This window comes from Cuculus canorus, chromosome 5 (genome assembly GCF_017976375.1).
Source record: "Cuculus canorus isolate bCucCan1 chromosome 5, bCucCan1.pri, whole genome shotgun sequence".
Lineage (NCBI taxonomy): Eukaryota > Metazoa > Chordata > Aves > Cuculiformes > Cuculidae > Cuculus > Cuculus canorus.
The window spans coordinates 9,714,113-9,727,791 of record NC_071405.1 but is presented as its reverse complement, the minus strand read 5'-3'; the positions used below and the strand labels follow the sequence as shown (position 1 = coordinate 9,727,791).

Genomic DNA, 13,679 nt, shown 5'->3' with positions numbered 1-13,679 from the left:
AGGGATCAGGCTGGGGACCCCCACATGGGCAGCAGGATGCTGACCCTCCACTCCCAGCCACACCAGAGCAGCTTGCCCCTAAGGGATGGGGAAAGTGAATAGATAATGAAGGCTGCAACCCAATTAGTGGCTGAAGAGGTTCTGACCTTTCTGCACTGGGCTTCTTGACTTCCAGCCTCAGCTCTCTCCTGGGAGCCAGGCTGAGGGGGCTGATCACAAGGGAGATGCCCCAAAGCTGGAAGAACACAAAAAAGCTGGAAGAGAATTTGCTCCTGCAAGTGCAGGTGATGTGTGTGTCACTTCTTGTTCCTCTGGTCCAGAGACTACCTGGGATTAACTTGGAAGTAAGAGGAAAGCAGTGAGCAAGAGCCCTGGGCACCAATGTAGAAAAACTTATTAGAGTGCTGCTCTCTGAAACAGGGAATTTTTGTTTCTTCCTGTTCCAAAGTTATAATTTACAAGTTGACAGAAGAAGTTCCTCCCAGCCTTTTCCATGCCAACCTGTTCCAAGCTCTCCAGTGCGACTGGCTCCTTTGAGCTACTGGGAGATCATCATACTCATGTCTCATTTTAAGGAAGCACATTTCTACCACACCATTCTGCCCAGAGACACTGGAAACTGCAGGCCATGAGTGGTCTGAAGGAACTTCTAGCTCTGAAAATGCCTGCCTACAGCCCAGGGCTTGGTTTGGTTTCCCCGCTGGCATCCCTCCCTCCAAGGAGTCCGGCAAAGCAGGCATTGAGGCTCCGCTGCGCAAGCTGCAGTGGGACTGCGCAAAATCATCAGTAAATAAATACCAACCAAAGGTTACATTGTCTCAGACCTTGGAATACAGTTGCCCCTGTTGAAAGTTAACCATGGGCTGTTTGCAGCCAGTGGTCCAAGATAAGCAAGACGGGAAGATTTGGGGAAGCAGCCTGGCGTGGGCACAGCACATCTGTATCCAGGCCTGGGACGCAGAAGGGCTCTGGCAGGGGTGAAGAGAGGGCAGTGAGGAAGGGGCTCTTGGAACCTGCCTGAGCTCCTGAAGCTGGGGCATGAGACAGAGCAGCATGGCCAGAGGAGCAGCAGGCATCGGGGGAGAGCAATCCGAACCAACAGCGGTCACACACTTGGCAAAGTCCTGGAACTGATCTCTGGAAGGCAAAACAAGATGTGAAAGGCAGTGTTTTTAGCTTGCTTTTAATAGGAATCTGGCTTTGGAATTAGTAATTTGCAGATATACAGAAGGCACATAAATCTGAAGACAGCTCTCCAGGATCAGTTCTGTTTTCTGTGAAAAGTTATTAAGAAAAAGATGATGATGATGATGATAGCTTCTCAGGCTTCTCATCTCTGTTAATCGCATTGCACCCAGAATGCTAATTACAGCAGGGGAACACTGACTGTGATCTTCAAACAAGGCAGATGCCACCAGAGGCTATTCCTGTTGTTCTGGCATACTGCAACAAGCCATGTGGAGAAGGAGGAATGTGTGGGCTGGAAAAGCGCAGCACTCTCAATGAGCCTTTGACACTACCCAGTGGCTCAGGTCACTTGAAGAAGAAGCCGTATTTCAGTGTGTCTTCTTCTTCAACAGTGAAGGTGGCTGTACCGGTGTAAAAAGCTTCTCCTGAGACTTCCACGATGACAGCATTGTAGTCCCCAAATTTGGCTTCCTGCAGAGGGATTAGGATAAGGACAGAGCTTGCACCCAAAGAGCAAGAGCTCTCTGGGACATATCTAAAACTTCACAGCCATGTCCTGCCAGATCCTATGGCCAGGGCTGGGCCTGGAATCTTGGATTCACAGACCACTTTCTACACCTCCAAACAATGCAATCAGCCTTTGAGCAAGGAAGAGGAGACTCAACTAGGAATCCACCCTTAGCTGCCACTGAAAGCAGACCACTGATTTATCTACATCATCAGAGATATTTCTCATACTAGTCCTCTCCTGATGGCCAAGAGAGGATTTGCAGGGAAGCCCATGCAACAGAACAATGTCCTACTGTTATTTGCTTCTTTAATAAAAAAACCTTGAAGCATTAGGCTTGTGGGAAGGCAAGACCGCCCCAGGCACCTCCCTCCTTCCACACGCTCTTCTCCAGACACAGAAAAGCTTCTCTGCTTCTCAGTGGAGCTGAGGCAACAGTGCTTTTCTGCCAGCCCTCAAGACAGAGGGAAACTCCTGCACAAGCCACTTGCCTGCACTGCCTTCCCTGTGAAGAAGGACCCTGCGGTACTGCTCCGAAAGGTTCTGGTCTGATTCAGCTGGATGAGTCCTTTATGGTACTGCAAGGCAATGCGAGCCGTCACTCCTGAACCTGTTGGACTTCGGTCAACCTACATTCAGGAGAGAGGATGAACCAGCTCTAGTATTCTGGGTTTTAATAGAACACAATATTGCTCCTCTCAGTTCTCTTTGCCACCTTTGTACGGCACTTAGGGGAAAACCCCCTATCCTAGGGTTTTGTACAGAATCCGTATACATTACAAATGAGAAGATAAGCAAAATAAGCAGCTTTAAGGTACTTTTGGGTTGTATCAGCTTTGGCAAAATAGTAGGGATGAGTCATCTAATAAATATTGAGGCTATTTAGGGAGTACTTGAAAGCTTCCCAACACCATAGCAAAAGTACTGACAGGGGCAGAGGCCACCTTCCCCACTCTGACACGTCAAGGCAGGAGCAGTTCTTACGCTCAGAGAGCTGCTGGCCAGCTTGTTTCTTAAAACCTCCAAAAAACACCGTGTTGGCCAGCTTCCATGGTGATATATCCCAATGCTTCACACTCCTCGCTGTTGGGAAGTCCAACCAAAATTTTCCCTGCTATTTATGTGATATCTTATCCACTGCAGACAAGAAGAGAAGCTTATACCCCCTCTCTTCTCTCTTCCTCTGTTCATCCCCAGCAGATGTTGCCTAGATCAGCACTTTAAGGACACTATGCTGGTATCCCTCCTCAGCTCCTGAACTCCTGGGAAATTCCTAGCTGTGAGGCATGGCTAAAAATCCACGAAGACGTGCTGAAGTACTTCTGCCATTAGGAGCTAAACCATCACATGTTAAGTGACAGTCAGCTCCTCCTAGACATCACTGAAGCAGAAGCAATGATCACTGCCCAAAACGAGAAGAAACAGAACTATCCTTCATCTCTGTAGTGGAGGTAGAAAGGTGGCGCTTTTTTTACCTGAAAGAGCCCATTTCTGTACCTGTTCATCTGCAAACACGCAAATGTTGGTGGTGGGCTCCTCGCTAAAGGCATCTTTCCCATCTGTCAGTATGGTGCCGTAGAGAAAAGCCAGATCTTCGCTTTCAGGGTGATGAAGCTTGAACTGAAACAACACAGACAGGTTCACTGTCACACACAGCAGCTGGGCAGTCAGCAGGACATGCAGTACAGCTTCCACAGGAGACCAGAGGAAGAGGACAAGGCCACACTGCTGTTTCCACCTCTGCCTCTCCAGGAAGAGAGATGGACACAGCAGCAGGAAAGCAAGCTCCTCCTCACATCCTTGTGAGGCTGGAGGAACTCTGAAATTTAACATGGACCTGGAAAGATGGGATTTCCCCCCAAAACTGAGTGTCTTGGGGCAATAAGGGGCCTGGGTCTGGTGTAGTCACCCCAAAGGGAACACGATGGGGTACTGCAGCGCTTCACCATACCTGTTTCTTCACCGCTTCCGTCACTACACTTGCCGCATTGACAAGGTCTTTGGTCTTTGAAGAGCACACATCCAGGCCCAGCTGCTGGGCGCTGAGAAAGGCATAGAAAGCACCACCGTAGCCAATGTCCACCACGACCTTCCCGTGACCAGGGACATCAATGGCCAAGTCTGGGAGAGAAAGGGAAGGCAGTGAGGAGGGGAAATCACACTATGTGGCTTGCATGCATAGCAAGAGAACCTGTCTGCATTCAAGGAGATGGGGCCAACAACTCAAGTGTTCCTATGCCTGAGTGGCATGTGCTGCCTTATACCAGCCCTGACAGCCTTGTCCTGCCTCTAGGGGAATATCAGATTTGAGGAGGGATTTGCCAAACCCCCCTCAGCCAGGTTGCCAACCCCCACCCTGGCACAGTCACCGCTGTTTCCCCGCCTAAAACCAGTGTGGCAGCCTTGGTCCCCACCGGTGGCAGCAGCAAAGGCAGGCACGCTCTGGAACCGGACAGGGTTGCCGCTGCGGTGGCCATCCCAGGGCACGAAAGCAGTGACAGGCCCGCAGGGACAGCGCAGGCGGACGGTGGTCTCGGGGCAGCTGGGTGCCGCCACCAGCCCGTAGTCGAGGGCGAAGCGGCCGAGGGCCAGGACGGCGTGGCCGCACATGGTGCTGTAGCCCGCTCCGTGCAAGAAGAGGGCGGCCAGGTGGGCGCCGTCGGTGGCCGCCTCACCGCGCACCACCACAGCCCCATACATGCCGGCGTGGCCTCGTGGCTCGTGCATCAGCGCCCGCCGCACGTGGTCCTGCGTGGCCGCCACCTCCCGCCGCAGCGACAGCAGCGACAGCGCCCTGCTCGCTGCCTCCGCCGCCTCCAGCCGCGGGATGATGCGCAGCGGCTCGCCGCCCGTGTGCATCTCCACCGTCTGCACCACCAGCCCTGACGGCGAGTGTGGTGGCAGCCATCGCTCCGAGCCACCGCCGGACCGGGCCTCCGCCGCCATGGCCCACGTCCCCACTGGAGGGAAACCACGCCCCCACTGATTGACCACCCCCCCTACCCGGTAACCCCGCCCCCCCGCGACTGACCCCGCCCCTTAGGTAGGAAGCTGCACCCCTCGTTACTGGTCACGCTCCTTAAATGGGAAACCACGCCCCTCTGTACTGGCCATGCCCCTGACGAGGGAAGCCACGTCCTGGCGACTGGCCACGCCCCCAAGGCACCGGCAAACCACGCCCCTTCGGGACTGACCACTCCCATTGCAATAAGAAACCACGCCCCCGGGTTTGGCCAGTCCCCCAACTGGAAAACCCGCCCCCCCGCGGTTGGCCACGCCCCCAACGCGCCAGGAAACCACGCCCACTGCGTCTGGCCACACCCACACTGCATGGAAAATCATACCCCTCGCGACTGGGCACGGTAAACCTTCCCCCTGAGACCGGCCACGTCCACGTGACGAGAAGTCCCACCCCTTGCTCATGACCCTTCCCGCGGACAGAGCAGTCCCTTCGGGCCGCGGCCACGCCCACATCCCCGGAGGAGGAAGTTGGTCACAGCGGCGGAAGCGGAAGCGGCGTGAGCGGATGTGGCTGGGTGGTGGTTGTGTCTTCTGTTGTTCCGCGCCGGTAGCGGCGGGAGGGTAGGTTTAGTTCTGGCCTGGGGGGCTGGGAAATGGGGAGTGAGAACTGGGGAACGGGGGGACTGAGGGACTTGGGAGTGGGGGCGGGGGAGGGGTCTCCGGGACTGGGGGCTGAGGGAGTGGGAACTGGGGGTCGGAGGGAGTTGGGGGCTGAAGGACTGGGGATGTGGGAGATGTGGGACTCAGGGGTGAGGGACTGGGGACTAGAGGGCGGAGGGACTTGGGGAGTGGGGGCCGGGGGACTAGGGGCCTGAGGGGCTGGAGGGCTGAGGACTGTGGGGCCTGAGGGCTGAGAACTGGGGTTTGGGAGTGGGGAGGTTGTCAGCTGTGGGAGTGGACTGGGAGCGGCAGTGGGTGCCTCTCAGCTGAGCAGGAGATGGACTGGAGCACGGCACTAATGCAGCTGTGCTCTCCCTGCAGCCATGGCCATCCAGCCCGCCTGCCTCGGGCTGTACTGTGGCAGGACCGTCCTGTTAGTCAACGGCTCCGTGGAGACCTATGGGGACTGTGGGGTGAGTAGGGCTCAGGCTCAGCGAAGCTGGGGAGGTGAGGTGGAAGCTGGGCCATCCTGGAGGTTGATGCTGATCCGGTTGACAGTGGCACTACAGCCCAGCTTGAGGTGCCCTGGGGATGAGGTGAGGTGAGGGCTGTGAAGTGTGGGCAGAGCTCCCTTACCAAAAGCAGGAGCCATTCAGTGAAACACTCCCCAAAGGAGGGGCTGAAGGCTCGGTGCTACACTGTGGCCAAGCAGAGGGGCTGCAAAAGCTGGAACTGAATGAGATTGTATGGAGAGATGTGCTGGAATCATGCTGTCCGCTGAATTTTTTTTCCGAGGGAGGATCCAGAGCGAGAATGAGGACTAAGAAACTCTGGGGGGCCTGGTGAGTGAGCTTTGTGATGAAAGGGAGGTGCTGTGATAGTGGAAGAGGGAGTCTTAGGTGAAGTCTCTTAAACACTCCTCACTGTTGTTTATGTTAAGAGGGAAGAGCCAGTGAGAGCAAGGCCGGCGTAAGCTGAGGCACTGCTAAGGTTAATGTTTCATCTCTTAAAAATCTAATCCATTTCTTGCCCCAGCACTACTTGAGGGTGTTTTTGCAGGAGCTGAGATGGTTCATTAGTGGTGCTCAGGTGCTTTCTAAATACAGTTTCTGCTTTCCCTAGGTGTGCCCTAGAGGTCAAAGAACCGATGAGAACAAAATCTGCCGGGAATGTATGGGATCTCCAGACCGCTATGATTGGCTGTACCTTGGCTTCATGGCCATGCTTCCCCTGATTTTACACTGGTTCTTTATTGAGTGGTATTCGGGAAAAAAAAGGTTTGTATCCCCGTTCTTCAGATAAGTTATTTAAAAACAGAAATCTTGAATCCGTGAGTGATCAATCTGAGATGCTGAATTGAAGTATCCAGCAGTTCATGCTGCCGGTTGAGCTGAGACAGTAGCACATCAGCTCTGGGCAGCTGGAGTGGGGGGTATCTACAAATATGAGAGTTATGTGGGTCCTTCTTGCCAGTCATCGCTCTCAGGACATGGTCTGTGTCTCTTTAACGTGGTGGTGCCGAGTCCATCTGGCAGTTTGGGCTGGACTGGGTTTCCCAATAGCAGGCAGGAACAGCGCGTTGTGTCACCACCTCTCTCCTGGGCGAGCCCTACCACCTGCAGAGGCCTGGTTAGTGGTGCTGCACATGTGCAACAACAGAATGGGTATGAATTTCTCTTCAGGAATACATGTACTGGGTTTTGGTCCTGACAGCACAGCTGAGATATCATTTATGTCAGTGTCAGTGCATCAAGGAAGTTCTGTAAAGAATGTTTAAACCCACAGCTGCATGTGGCCATTAGGTGCTAGACTGGAACTTTTAAGAGGTAATAACTCTGGAATGCACTAAACACTGAAGACATGTGAGGCTGTGAGAGTTTAGTATATGGATATGTACACCATCAGTAGCAGGGTCTTGCAGCTTTGAACATTTTTCCGGAAAAGGAGCCATCGAGGGAAAAAAACAGCTTGGTTGAGTAGGGAGATCTTGAGAGATATCAAAAAGAAGAGGAATGTCTATGAGTTTTGGAAGAAGGGACAGGCGTCTTGGGTAGACTACAGGGAGGAAGTGAGATCATGCAGGGAAAAAATCAGGAGGGCTAAGGCCCAACTAGAAATCAAACTGGCTAAGTCTCTGAAAGATAATAAAAAAATCTTTCTATAAATACATTAACAAGAAAAGGAGGACTAGGAAGGATATTCAGTCCCTATTGGATGGAGAAGGAACAACATTAACAAGGGATGAAGACAAGGCTGAGGTACTTAATGCCTTCTTTGCCTCAGTCTTTAATAGTAAGGGAAGTTGTTCCCCCTGTGTACAAACCCAGGAGTTAGAGGAGCAGAATGTGTCTCCCATGATCCAAGAGGAGGCGGTTAGAGACTTGCTTGCCCAGCTAGACACCCGGAAGTCTATGGGGCCAGATGGGATCCACCTGAGAGTATTGAAGGAGCTGGCGGATGTCCTTTCCAAACCCCTTTCCATCATCTTCCAGCGGTCCTGGCTGACTGGGGAAGTTCCACTGGACTGGAGGCTGGCTGATGTTGTGCCCATCTACAGGAAGGGTTGCAGGGAGGATCCAGGGAACTACAGGCCTGTCAGTCTGACGTCAGTGCTGGGGAAAGTCATGGAACAGGTGATGTTGAGTGCTATCATGAAGCACATGCGGCCCAGTCTTAACTTTTTATTCCAGCAGTGTGGTCCTGTCCTTGGTCACAGTGAATATTAGCACTGTAGAAGGTTCTGTACTGCATGGACCTCCACTTCTCAGTCAGTGTTTAGATTTCCTTTAGTGTTAGCAAAATAGGAGTGAATCTGTCTCTCTCCTCCCACAGTTCCAGTGCGTTTTTGCAGCATATCACTGCCTTGTTTGAGTGCAGCATTGCAGCCATTGTTACGCTGCTCATCAGCAACCCTGTTGGCTCTCTGCACATCTTCTCCTGCAAGGTGAAGAAGCTGTCAGACTGGTACACGATGCTTTACAACCCAAGTCCCGACTACATTACCACAGTGCACTGCACTCAAGAAGCAGTCTATCCCTTGTGAGTTGAAAGGCTTTCATGCTCCTGTCTGTCCTTTCCTTTTATACAAGTGTGGTTTTGTCTGTGCTTCTTTTCAAAGCTTCGAAACATGTTCAGATATAGCTCATAGAATCACAGAACTGTTTAAGTTGGAAAAGATCTTTAAGATCATCGAGTCCAACCACTAATCTAATGCTGCCAAGCCCACCGCTAAACCATGTCCCTAAATGCCACATCTACCAGTGTTTTTAAACACCTCCAAGGATGGTGGCTCCACCACTTTCCTGGGCAGCCAGTTCCAGTGCTTGACAACCCTTTTGGTAAAGAAATGTTTCCTAACATCCAATCTGAACCCTTCCCTGGTGCACCTTGAGGTTGTCTTCTTGTTCTGTCTCGTTACCTGGGTGAAGAGACCAAACACGGACCAATGAGTATCAGTCCCCTGAAGACTTTCCATGCATTGAATTGTGTTTGAAAAAATTTAGCAACATCTCACAACTTTTTGAGTCGCCAAAGAAGGTGGCATAGTCTGAGCTATTTAGCTATGCAGTGTAGGACCTCACTTTAGTTCCCCTTTGCTGCATCTTGACTGTTTTCCCTAGGAAATGTGAGCCCATTTTTCTGTGTTTACATCCTTTGTTTGTAAATTCCTCAGGCTCCCCGATTGCGAGTTGAGTCTGCAGGAGAGAAAGAACTGCATCTGTTAAGGAGTTTCTCTTTTTTCCTCAGGTACACCATTGTGTTTATATATTACGCCTTCTGCCTTGTATTAATGATGCTATTTCGCCCACTTCTGGTGAAGAAAATTGCCTGTGGTTTAGGAAAGTCTGATCGATTTAAAAGCATTTATGCAGCCCTGTACTTCTTCCCTATCCTGACCGTGCTTCAGGCTGTTGGAGGAGGCCTGCTCTGTGAGTTCTCTCCTAATAAGCATACCTATAAACACGCCCCAGCAAACAGCTTGTGGGAGGGCAGGAAGGGACATGATAGTCTTTTTGCTTTGGGAATAAGGACAGTGTTTAAGGTTATTGGGACGAGTCACCTTACAAGGTTGCTCATTAGTAATCTTGCCCTAACCAGGCTCCTGACCAACACTGCTTTGCCTCTGCCGGTGCTGCTATAGGTTGTGCCTTTCCCAGGGAGGGAATGGGGGAGGGTCAGAGGGAGCTATTCCTGGAGGACTTGAAGTCCACTTTCTGCTAAGGTAGCGTTTGCCTGAGTCAGAGGTAGGTTGAAGTATAGGTTTGGTGAAATCATCTGTTTTTGGTTTCACCTCCAGCATACTTGTCACATGGAGGAGACAGGTGCCACAAACCCCCCACTCAGCCTGACTACTGTTCTTATTATCTGCCTTTCTCAATTAATAATTTAAGTGTACAGTAACTTCACCTAGAAGTACTAGAAAAAGTTAAATTTGAAAACTTAAGATGGAAGTATTGAACAGTTGTGCTTGGCTGCCCCTCACTGCTGTAGGTGTTTGATGTGATGATAAGAGGTGGGCAATATTGGCTTAGTAGTTCACACATGGTTATATATGGAAGAACTCTCTCTGCTGAAATTAATGCATTCTTTTTCCTGCTAATGTGTTTGGTGTTTGCCTTTAGATTATGCCTTTCCGTACATCATACTGGTGTTGTCTTTGGTTACACTGGCTGTATACTTTTCTGCTTCTGAAGTGGAGGTAGGTAATCATGTTTCTTGTGTTAAAACTCATGATATAAAATACTTGAATGAGCAGAGGCCACTTTGCTTCTCGCCTTTTCTAGGTGGTGTAGTCTGCATATAAGTCTCTTTCTTTATGAGTTCTCCTCCTAGCTGGAGCAAGCTCCTGTGAGACTTCCCTCCTGTGGTGGATTCAGAAATTGTTTTATGCTGGAAGGGCGCAAACCCAGGAGGCTTCATAGAGTCTGTGTGCAGCCTACAGCATCTCTTAAACATCGTGTACAGTGTAACAGGCTGAATGCTAACAAGACATTGTGTTTGTTTTTCAAGTCTTTCAGGGACCTTCTTGTCAGGAAGAAAAGGCTTGTTGTCCTTTTCAGCCACTGGTTGCTTCACGCCTATGGAATCATCTCTATTTCCAAATTGTATAAGCTTGAGCAGGACCTGCCGTTGCTCGCCTTGGTACCTGCTCCTACCCTCTTCTACTTAGTGACAGCCAAGTACACCGAACCATCACGTATACTCTCAGAAGGTGGAAATGGACATTAAAGGGAGCCTGTGCCAACAACGCTGTCCTAATGATCTGGATTAAGCAATGTTAGTGCTTGTTAAGCTTTCGAAACTTCTGTTTCTAAAGAAGTTATTTATGTACAAGCCTTCTAGAGGAAACACCTCTGAGTGACACTGTATAAAATTAAAAAGCTGCACTTTGTAACTATCTGGAATAGTTCAAAGGGAATGTCTTTGTATCCATCACTGTGAATATGCATATAAAGCTTGTGACACATTCTAGTACAACTGTTTGCGTGTCTATGTTCATTTTCTACTGCAGCATTCTAGGTGTTGTTTGAATAAAACAATAGTCTGTTTGTTAATGGACTTTTAATAAACCAAGCTTGAATATACCATAGAGCTTGTTTTTCTCACTGCACGCTCTAGCTTCTCTCCCCTGCTTCAGGAAACAGACTTTCATCCTTCTTCCATCAAAAAAATAACATGTTGAGTGTGATTCCTCATGAAGCTTTAGTCTAACCGCCAGGTAGAAGGAGAGGAAGTGTGTTGTAAAGTTCTCTTTAGAGTATAGTTTATGCTCTGTGTACCTTAAGGAGACTTCTTCCTGGAGAGGATTAAACAGTAGTATCCTTCTTACTAAATCCATTTTCTTATACCTTGTCTATAAATTTCCATCTAAAATCAGATTAAAGATTTTCTTTCGTGGTAGTTGTCAGCAAACCACTTGCTGTGGGTAAGCCTGTGGAGCACCTGCTAATGATGACTGTGCTCAGAGGGGCAGAGAAGGCTTCACCCATGCATCTTCTCTTTCATCTATGAGAATGCCTCATGCCTGTTCCTTCCATCTGTCTGTGATGCCAGCAGCTCGCATCTCTTGCTGTGTGGCTGCAGCTGTACCTGTGCTACAGGAACAGCAGTGGTGAGATGGAAAAGGGAGCTCAGCAGCTGAGAAAGGAACAGCGCTTTATGCAGTTTCAGCACCGGGATAATTGCAACTGTTAGAGAGATACCCTTATCTCTGTTCTTTATACTTGACAAGAATATCTGAAGCCTCTGAGGTTGTTCAGAAGTGAGGTTTTGGTCTTGCTGAAGCCAAATATCCACCGACAGACTCTAACCTCTCTGTACAGTACAGGAAGATACCCAAAGCGTGTATACTGTGTGTTAGTCACTAGTGGCTTAGTGCTACAGAGGCTCTAGAAGAAGCAGAGCAGTGCTGGAGGTATGAATACGGAAAAGTATTCTTTGCTACTTTTACTAAGTGGATCATTAGCTGTAGCAATGCAAATAGTGTATATTTCTATATTTAAGTGGGATAGTAATGCCTTTTTTTATTCTAGTATCTATGAACATCACTAAGGACAGGGGCTGCCAGCAGCTCAGGGGCTTTTTTGGGGTGGCATCTCTGCCTCAAGGTGTCGCTCTCCGCTTTCTGCATGGAAGATTTGATTTTGTTACATCTGATACTGTTTTCCCAACAGCTTTTTTTCTGTGAAATGGCAGTTGACGGGTTCACTATGTCTAAAAACTGTGCAAACACCAGGTCAGAAATAAGGTTGTGTTTAGGGATTAAGGAAGTAATCAACCTCCTTAAGGAAACTAAACAGTGTCTGTACTGCTACATACAAAATGTAATTTGCAGCCATGCTAATCTAGAGGACAGTTCTAGAAGTATGAGTTTAAAAGCCATGTGTTAAAGTACCAGTTCCATAACAGACAGTCATAGCTATATTTTTCTTTGAAATGTCCCAAACAGTTCTGAGCCTATATTTGTGCCACTGTCACATCAGTACATGCATGATAGGCATGTGAGCACTGTGCAGGAAAAGCCATTTAATTGTGGGCTGTATCTTGTTTTTAAAAAGGGAAGTACAGCAGCTCCCAGGTAGCATTAGCTGTAGTAAGGAGTGCGTGTTTTAGTAAGTCTAGAGAATCATGTCTCAGTGAATGGTCCTCATCACCCTCTACAGCTCCCTGAGAGGAGGTTGTAGCAAGGTGGTTGTTGGTTTCTTCTCCCAAGTATCAAGCAATAGGATGAGAAGAAATCATAGAATCACCAGGTTGGAAAGGACCCACTGGATCATCGAGTCCAACCATTCCTAACACTCCCTCAAACCATGTCCCTAAGCACTTCATCAACCCGTTCCTTAAACACCTTCAGGGAAGGTGACTCGACCACCTCCCTGGGCAGCCTGTTCCAGTGCCCAATGACTCTTTCTGTGAAGAATTTTTTTCTGATATCCAGCCTGAACTTCCCCTGGCGGATCTTGAGGCCATTCCCCCTTGTCCTGTCCTCAGTCACTTGGGAGAAGAGCCCAGCTCCCTCCTCTCCACAACCTCCTTTCAAGTAGTTGTAGAGAGTAATAAGGTCTCCCCTCAGCCTCCTCTTCTCCAGGCTAAACAATCCCAGCTCTCTCAGCTGCTCCTCGTAAGACTTGTAAAAAATTGTGAAGACTTGAAATCACCTGAAGTTGCGCCAGGGGAGGTTTAGATTGAATATTAGGGAAAATTTCTTTACTGAAAGTGGTGAAGCACTGGAACAGGCTGCACAAGGTAAAGTCTCCATCCCTGGAGTTGTCCAAAAAGTGTGTAGACTTGGCACTTTCAGACATGGTTTAGTAGATAACGGTGGTGTTGGGCTGGTGGATGGACTTGATGATGTTAGAGTTCTTTTCCAACCTTATCAATTCCATGATTGTGTTCAAAGCAGAGCTTACAGGAAGGCTGTGTGCCCCCAAGACCTAGCATGGCACAGCCAAACACTGCCCTTCCTGCTGGACTCTGGTGCTTTAGCTTTCAGCAAACCCTTGAATGGAAAGTACAAATTAATAAACTCTTTATCACCTTCTTTCAGTAGATGCAATGCCAGACAAAGAGCTCAGTAGACACAGCTGGATAAATACATGCAGTTTGGAATGACCAAGCAGTGTTTTGTGCTTCTCAGTGCGGGAATTAATTGGTAAGTTTTGCTGCAGCTGGTTTGTATATTTAATTATCTCGTCATAGAAATCTGTCTTGTAAGAATTAGGTATTTTAGGCTAAGAGATAGCCTGTCTTAGGGCTGTGAGAATGTATCAATATGCTTAGTTGTCTTGTAAAAATTAGCTGTTGTAGGAGATAACCTGACTGGAGTCTCCGGACATGGTTGGATAATCCAAAAAAATAATGA

The 13,679-nt window shown here is 49.1% G+C and overlaps 2 protein-coding genes across 3 annotated transcripts; one reads left to right on the top strand and one right to left on the bottom strand.

Annotated features, from left to right (window-relative positions):
* Positions 1 to 1,173: 1,173 nt before the first annotated feature.
* On the bottom strand, positions 1,174 to 4,674 carry L3HYPDH (trans-L-3-hydroxyproline dehydratase). Its single transcript, XM_054068169.1, has 5 exons — positions 4,111 to 4,674; positions 3,648 to 3,817; positions 3,194 to 3,316; positions 2,184 to 2,325; positions 1,174 to 1,655 (listed from the first exon to the last, which is right to left on the bottom strand). Exons 1-5 carry the CDS (start codon positions 4,640 to 4,642, stop codon positions 1,534 to 1,536), a joined length of 1,089 nt encoding a protein of 362 aa, XP_053924144.1. The 5' UTR covers positions 4,643 to 4,674; the 3' UTR covers positions 1,174 to 1,533.
* A 455-nt stretch (positions 4,675 to 5,129) lies between these two features.
* On the top strand, positions 5,130 to 10,903 carry JKAMP (JNK1/MAPK8 associated membrane protein). Of its 2 annotated transcripts, XM_054068982.1 has the most exons (7): positions 5,130 to 5,278; positions 5,699 to 5,790; positions 6,440 to 6,594; positions 8,150 to 8,356; positions 9,065 to 9,246; positions 9,940 to 10,016; positions 10,328 to 10,903. In XM_054068982.1, exons 2-7 carry the CDS (start codon positions 5,701 to 5,703, stop codon positions 10,544 to 10,546), a joined length of 930 nt encoding a protein of 309 aa, XP_053924957.1. In that variant the 5' UTR covers positions 5,130 to 5,278; positions 5,699 to 5,700; the 3' UTR covers positions 10,547 to 10,903. The 2 variants fall into 2 exon arrangements, with proteins under 2 accessions (XP_053924957.1, XP_053924958.1); XM_054068983.1 differs by lacking the exon at positions 5,699 to 5,790 and having other exon boundaries at positions 5,194 to 5,278.
* Positions 10,904 to 13,679: the final 2,776 nt, after the last annotated feature.

What these genes read in the sequence shown, in the direction of transcription:
- L3HYPDH (XM_054068169.1), bottom strand. Translation starts at nt 4,642, where the DNA reads ATGGCGGCGGAGGCCCGGTCCGGCGGTGGCTCGGAGCGATGGCTGCCA. An exon ending in GCGTGTTTGCAGATGAACAG is followed by an intron (nt 2,326 to 3,193) that starts GTACAGAAATGG and finishes TCCTGAATGTAG; the next exon opens with GTTGACCGAAGTCCAACAGG. An exon ending in AGGGAAGGCAGTGCAGGCAA is followed by an intron (nt 1,656 to 2,183) that starts GTGGCTTGTGCA and finishes CTCTGCAGGAAG; the next exon opens with CCAAATTTGGGGACTACAAT.
- JKAMP (XM_054068982.1), top strand. Translation starts at nt 5,701, where the DNA reads ATGGCCATCCAGCCCGCCTGCCTCGGGCTGTACTGTGGCAGGACCGTC. An exon ending in TGGTATTCGGGAAAAAAAAG is followed by an intron (nt 6,595 to 8,149) that starts GTTTGTATCCCC and finishes CTCCTCCCACAG; the next exon opens with TTCCAGTGCGTTTTTGCAGC. An exon ending in TTTCTGCTTCTGAAGTGGAG is followed by an intron (nt 10,017 to 10,327) that starts GTAGGTAATCAT and finishes TTGTTTTTCAAG; the next exon opens with TCTTTCAGGGACCTTCTTGT.